The following is a 6,808-nucleotide window of genomic DNA, read 5'->3' as shown; positions in this document are numbered from 1 at the left end:
CCTTGGTTCTTTTGTGTTGTTTGAATATCATTTTAATGGGTCAAAGGAACTGGGTTTTTTACTTGTGAAACAGATTTGAATGAGCTAGGCATAGGAGAAATGACAGTAGTTTGTATAGCTGATCTCTGATTACTTTTATGAATAATTGCTCCCTTCAATTTAATTCATAGTATCATTCACTCCATTAATTGAGCAACAATTTATTAATTTTTTTTCGAGCAATAATTCCAGTCCATTGCATTGTACAGTTCAACAAAGAAAATGATGTACGGATCAAATCAATTACTAGTTTTGTTCCCTTTAATTATTTTGATGATTGATAAGAATTGATTTGCTGCGCACATTAATTCAATGATGGTGCAACAGAATGGTAATACATGTACTTGTCAGGTTTCTCCATGTATTTAGAACTTGAAATTACATACAATAGATAACTAATGATAATACTCGGTTGCGCCACCTAAACTTGTTAAAAACATGTTGTTCGCTTGTATACCCTTCCTGAAATTGCTTCTAAATTTCCTGAACAGTGCAACTATTAATTGAAAATGTGGAATAAAAAATCTGAACCATTAACTATTTAATCTTTTATATAAGATCAACGCCAAGTTTAATTTATAATAAATACATTTGTGGTATCTTTCTATTATATAAACACACAGAGAGCAAATATCTTCATACCTGTATGAAGTTTTTCGAAGGTCATAGGTCATTACATGACCTAATCACACAGCGCAAAAATAACTACATAAAAAGACTTACTCTACTTAGCAATATAGCATGTTTTTCATGCATAAAAATGTACAAAATACGCAAGTAAAATAACGATCATTTTATTTACAATGTAAACAAGTATTTAATACAGTTCTTGATCGATTTTACATAGAGAATAGAAAACTACGTGTTATAAGTTTCATGTCTGAGCTGCATTGTCTCAACGTTTACCCTTATTTTTTCTTGTAGACCTCTGAATGCTATAATTTTTTTTCATTAAACTTTACTCACAATAAATTTGAAAATTTGTTGGAAAATATCAGTGTAATGCAATCACGCCACAAACAGCTGACAAACACTTTACTTCGGAAATTTGGTAGGCACACCTCCATCATCGAGATCGTTGTCCTAAGCTGTCGCCAGTGTCTCCGTGTCAACATCATAATAAATATGCTTTACTGAAATCGTAGATTTTATGTTTCTGATCAATTTTTTTTACTTGAGCTCAAGTTAACTGGTCCGAACAAGTGTCTCCATCCATCCCTTTCCGACCGAAATTCCTCCAACTTTTTATTATCAAACATCGGACGTGTTTCTTGCTTTTTTCAACATCGAATATGGGTTCTCATGAATACAAAAATTCCCAGACACCAATATGCTCACTATAATTGATCACAAGTAACCTTTCACAGAATATTCCCTTCAAAACAGAATTTGAAGCGTAACCGCTTTTCAAGCCGATTTACACCTTGCGTAATTTTTCAAAATCTACGACGAACAGTTAGTGCAATATTCATATTCGATTATATTCGATTGTCCGTCTCAAATGTATATATAAGTAATAAATAACAAGTTTAAAAACTTCACTGGGAAATGAAGTGGGTCGGTACGTGATCAAATCTTCTGAGAAGAATCTTCGGCCTTGACAGGATTTGATCACGTGACCGACCCACTTCATTTCCCAGAGAAGTTTTTAAACTTGTTATTTATTTCTGAAGTGGACAAAGCGAAGGCTATTATGACGTCATTACACGTGTACAAAGTACGTCATATTGGTCTTTCTATTATGGCGTTAATACAGGCGATTTTAGAAGAAAACAAAATTGGGAAGGATAGAATCTTTAGAGATAGGCTCAATCCATTGGATGCATATGGCGACGAGGAGATTCTTTCCCGTTATAGAATGACAAGGTACTGTTTGATGGAAGTCATTGACATTGTTAGACAAGAAGTGTCGCATGACACAAAAAGATCTCATGCCCTAACCCTAGAAGAGCAAACTTTTGTGCGACTGGTTCTTTCCAGCAAGTGATAGGGGACATTATGGGACTCAGTCAACCCAGTGTTTCTAGGTCTGTGCAGAAAGTTTCTAATGCATTGGCAAATGTTGCGGGACAAATTATTCAATTTCCGACGGACGGCCGAAAAATAAAAACTGTAAAAGAAGGTTTTATGGAGAAATTTGGATTTCCAAATGTAATTGGATGTGTGGATGGGTCATTCATTCCCATTAAGGCTCCACCATCACGCGAGGACGTTTATGTGTGTCGCAAGGGTTTCCATGCGCTCAACGTCCAAGGAATTCGTGACAGTCAGAAAAAATTTACCAACTTGCTCGTTAAATACCTTGGCTCAGCTCACGATGCTTTTATATGGAGTCAGTGTGGTGTTCAAACTTACCTTAGTCGACATACGCAGATGGGTTTCTTACTTGGAGATCAAGCTTATCCTCTGAGACCATACCTACTTACTCCTATACGAGATCCCCGCATCCCGGCAGAAGAGGCTTATAACCGACAGCACCAGAAAACAAGGAAGGTGATAGAGGACACCTTTGGCAGATGGAAATGCAGATGGCTTATGCTGCATAAATTTGGTAGGTTACATATTACTTAAAATATAAATAACACGTTTACTGCAAAAATTTGAAGAAACTTCTTGGTTTGTCATGAGATTAAATTCTCTTAAACCCGAGGCATTTTTATAATAGATTTGAATAGTACAAATTCATTTTCAAATGAAAATTTTAAATTTTTTATTTATATCTAAATTTTAAGTTGATCTGTCTGATAGAAATATTACATTAACTGTCCATCGTACTATTGATCACAAAAATTCATGGAAATGTTTCTATACTACTTCTACTTTTTACTACTAGTCTGCGAAGACTACATAAATGTTGTCAATGAGGAACTACAGAATATTTTTGATATCAACTTTAGAGAACTTGTGTGTATAGAATCAGAGTGATTTTTAATTTAGATGACCAATCACAACTTCAATCATTCTCGTGATGTACCTGAGTTTGAAGTAAGTATTTTTTAAAGAGATCTTTTAAAAAGTGTAGCATATTTACATGATAAATTGCGATTCCCGAGCTATATATGTTCTGTTTACATCACAGTGCACTCAAATGCACTGGTATCAATATATTTTACTGATTTATAGAAACAAAAAGGTCAACTTTATAAGTAGCATCACACATATTTGTAATATATCAAATGTGGTATGTTTTAAACAATGTACATTCTTAAGATGAATGTCTGATTTTACCCTCATAATACAGGAATCTGATACACTATATTTCAATCTATGTGGGGGAAAACCTCTTTGGTTCAATTTCTTTCGTATTACTCATAGAGATTTTATATCTTAGAACAACATATCAAAGTTTCAAACATTTTGAATTTGAGGAAAAAATTGGCCTATCTGTTTTGTACTACTTTAAGTGATAGTTTAGACTATGACTCTTAGACTAAGTTTTGATTATGCGAATTTGTGTGACATCTAGTCTATAAAAAAATATTAATGTCTCTGATATCTGGAATGTTTCGTAATTTTCTTATTTTTTCTCGCCTATTGAAACTAAAATAAATATATATGGAGTTCTGATTAAATGTGAACAGAATTCTACTAATTTTTACCAACGTCAATTTTATTCTTCTTATGTGTATAAATAATACTCACTTAAGGAAGATACGGCAAGGAAATGTGTACATGTATTTTGATAAGATTAACCATTTAATCGGTCGGAACATCTTGCGGTTAACCGATTGGTAATTCTGTACTATCCGATTGCCATCCCTAATATAAGTACATAATTAAATACATTGATGTTTCGAAAATACAAGGTCGCTAACGAGTAAAAGTCTTTTACAGTATTTGCAGCTGAAAACCCAACAGTAAAGTAAATAACTGAAAAATGTGTGTTTAACTCGTATCATTTGTTGATGTTACTGTATCGACCAAAAACAAAAAAGTAAGATAAATAAAAAAAAGTCATATTGCAAACATCAAAAATAACAAAAAATATTAGATATAAAACAATATGAACTTTTTTCTTTCAGTTTACTTAATTGCTTTTTATTTTGATATGTTCTAGAAGAAAATCACATGTTAGTCATATATTTAATTCAGAATATGAATTTTGGCTAACCCCAATTCCTACCCTACTTTTGAGTCAATAAATTCCATAAAATATTTCTGCATCTCTAATGTAAAACATTGGAACTCTTAATATTGCGTAAATCATATATTAGATACATTAGCTCCTCGAATAACGCAGCAATGAATCATTGGTAAGATTTCTTTGCGTGGAATCATCAGGAAAATCCATAATGATAGAATCGATGAAATGTGCTCTTCTCCTTATATTTCTAACAAACCGCCTTCTATTGAAGACCGTAACAATGGCGAAAGAAATGAAAACCAAGAGGAATCCCGATGATGTTAAAGTTCCTATAATGACAGGATCAAGACTGAAGGATGAGGAAGCTAAAGATAAAAACAATAATAAAACATAGCTTTTTAAATATTTTGGATAATAATACAAATTTGTAATATTAAGAAATTAAAACCAATGCACTGAAAAAAAAACAAACTTGAAGTATAGAGATTATTACTGGTTCCTTTAGTTATTCTATTCGTCGTAACAGTTGTTATACAGCCATATGTTGGATTACACCATTTCTCGTCACAATGTGAACAGTCCTCTTGACAATCCTTTCCAAAATTTGGATATCTACAAGGTACTGAACAGTTGTTTCCCTGGTAACCCACCGGGCAGCCTAATATTTACAATTAAAAAAATGAATATAATCATTTAAGAACTGTAAGCTAATATATCTTTTTGTCAAATTGGGTAGGTTTTTGTATTTTATTATATCATTGCAAAATAATCATCAACCAAACAAAACTAAGCACCATATTTTGGACTCTTGATAGGGTTCATGTAAAGTTATGATAAAATTCTGTACATCCTTGAGACTTGCTTCCAGTTTTTCATTTTTACATGGTTTCTCGTAGATCTCTCAAAAATTAATCATAAGGCTTGTAAGAAATTTTCATGTGAGGCTTTCATAATGTCTAATCGAGTTCAAATATTCTTCAAATTAAAATACTACAAATGATTTTAAAATACTGACTTTCGCACTTGTTATTCTCCTTATTCCATTTGCAATCTTCAATACACAGTTGGTGTGTATATCTAAAGAGAAAAAACGTGATGATCGTCTTTAAACGTAACACAAAGATAGAAATGTATGATTTCAAATGCAGCTTGTAAAATCCACTTGATAAAGAGATTGTTGAATAATACTTGAATTATTATTTTTAGCTTTGCAAGGCAAATGGTTTTGCAATCAGATCAAATCTATCTTAAAAATCACCTTACATGTTGGTGCAATTTTATGAAAAGCTTAGTGTATAAGTAATTTCCCTACCTTGTACAAGAGGACGATTCGCACAGCGGCGTGTAAAAAAATAAAGAAATCAATAAAAGTTTGTGTTTCATATGATCCATAAATGTTACTCTTGTATATTTTCCCTCTGTAAATTATTATGTACATATATTTTATTGATGAATATTTTCCTATTGCACATTGCGGATATTAGGACCACACGACCGATATACATGTATTTTTACGGAAACACGGAAGTTTTATGACTATTGTGTTAAAGAGGTCTGTCACATGTCGTCTATAAGCATTTCAAGTGTTTAAAGTTTATATATATATATATATATATATATATATATATATATATATATATATATATATATATATATATATATATATATATATATATATATATATATATATATATATATATATATATATGGATATATATATATATATATATATATATATATATATATATATATATATATATATATATATATATATATATATATATATATATATATATATATATATATATAGCACAAAGAAATTCACTTTTATAAGGATACCCACTTCCGCCCCAACCCAGGGTTGAACTCTCGACCTACAGAATCTGTCTCCTAGCAGTACAGGAACAGCCTGCTAGGCCGCTCGGCCATCTATGCAAGTCCAAAAACTTCCTTTCGATGCCGATGAATTTATAATACATCTAAATTCATATTGTGAAATTTCCCTTTCATATTATCTTTCTTTGGTTTCTTTTTATCATGTATATTTACTCTATTATGAGAGAATAAGACAGTGTACGATTTAATACGAGGGGTGATCAAAAAGTTCGCGAACTATCTCTATATTTACAAAACCACAATTCAGATTAGAATGAAAGTTGGCACACATATAGTCATGTACATGTTCTATAAATAGCAGATGTTATATAATGTTTTGCTCCGTGTTTAGGACGTCACAATGTGAAAATGACATCAATAAATAGATGACTTGTGACAAAAAATGGTTGACTCAGTCGTACTCACGCAACGAACGGCTGTAAAGTTTAACGTATACCTAGAAAATTCCTTTGCAGTATAATATGATAATTTGTACAAGGTTTATGAGGACAAAAGACTTACCAGAAGTTCAATCATTAATTGGATTGATTGTTTAAGTGAAGGCAGAGAGATGATTAAAAATGATGGTTGTTCTGTTGCCCAGCGAAAGCAAGCCGGTAAAAAGATGTGTCCTTAGTTGAGCAATTTGTTTTGAAAGATCGCCAAGTTGCAATTAGAAAAATAGTTGAATATTGGAACAATAATATAATTATTAAATCCCTAAAATATCGTTTTCTTCAGACTTTAAACATATGAGCTATGAAAAAAGAAGGCGCCCATACTTTTTCCACATTGGATAAACGACACTCC

General features: G+C 31.7%; 2 protein-coding genes across 2 annotated transcripts; one reads left to right on the top strand and one right to left on the bottom strand.

The window, feature by feature from the left end:
• Positions 1-2,037: 2,037 nt before the first annotated feature.
• LOC133185071 (putative nuclease HARBI1) lies at positions 2,038-2,610 on the top strand. Its single transcript, XM_061320130.1, has one exon. The coding sequence runs from the start codon at positions 2,038-2,040 to the stop codon at positions 2,608-2,610; it is 573 nt and encodes a 190-aa protein (XP_061176114.1).
• Positions 2,611-4,070: 1,460 nt separating this feature from the next.
• Positions 4,071-5,631, bottom strand: LOC133186019 (uncharacterized). Its single transcript, XM_061321299.1, has 4 exons — positions 5,436-5,631; positions 5,139-5,200; positions 4,617-4,781; positions 4,071-4,488 (listed from the first exon to the last, which is right to left on the bottom strand). Exons 1-4 carry the CDS (start codon positions 5,513-5,515, stop codon positions 4,259-4,261), a joined length of 537 nt encoding a protein of 178 aa, XP_061177283.1. The 5' UTR covers positions 5,516-5,631; the 3' UTR covers positions 4,071-4,258.
• Between the last annotated feature and the right edge of the window lie 1,177 nt (positions 5,632-6,808).

The sequence above is a fragment of the Saccostrea echinata genome, unplaced genomic scaffold, assembly GCF_033153115.1.
Source record: "Saccostrea echinata isolate AGI-Se365-2 ecotype Australia unplaced genomic scaffold, CSIRO_AGI_Sech_v1 ptg000012l, whole genome shotgun sequence".
NCBI classification, from domain to species: Eukaryota; Metazoa; Mollusca; class Bivalvia; order Ostreida; family Ostreidae; genus Saccostrea; species Saccostrea echinata.
Note: the sequence above shows the minus strand (reverse complement) of the source record. Positions and strands in the feature narration are given on the sequence as shown.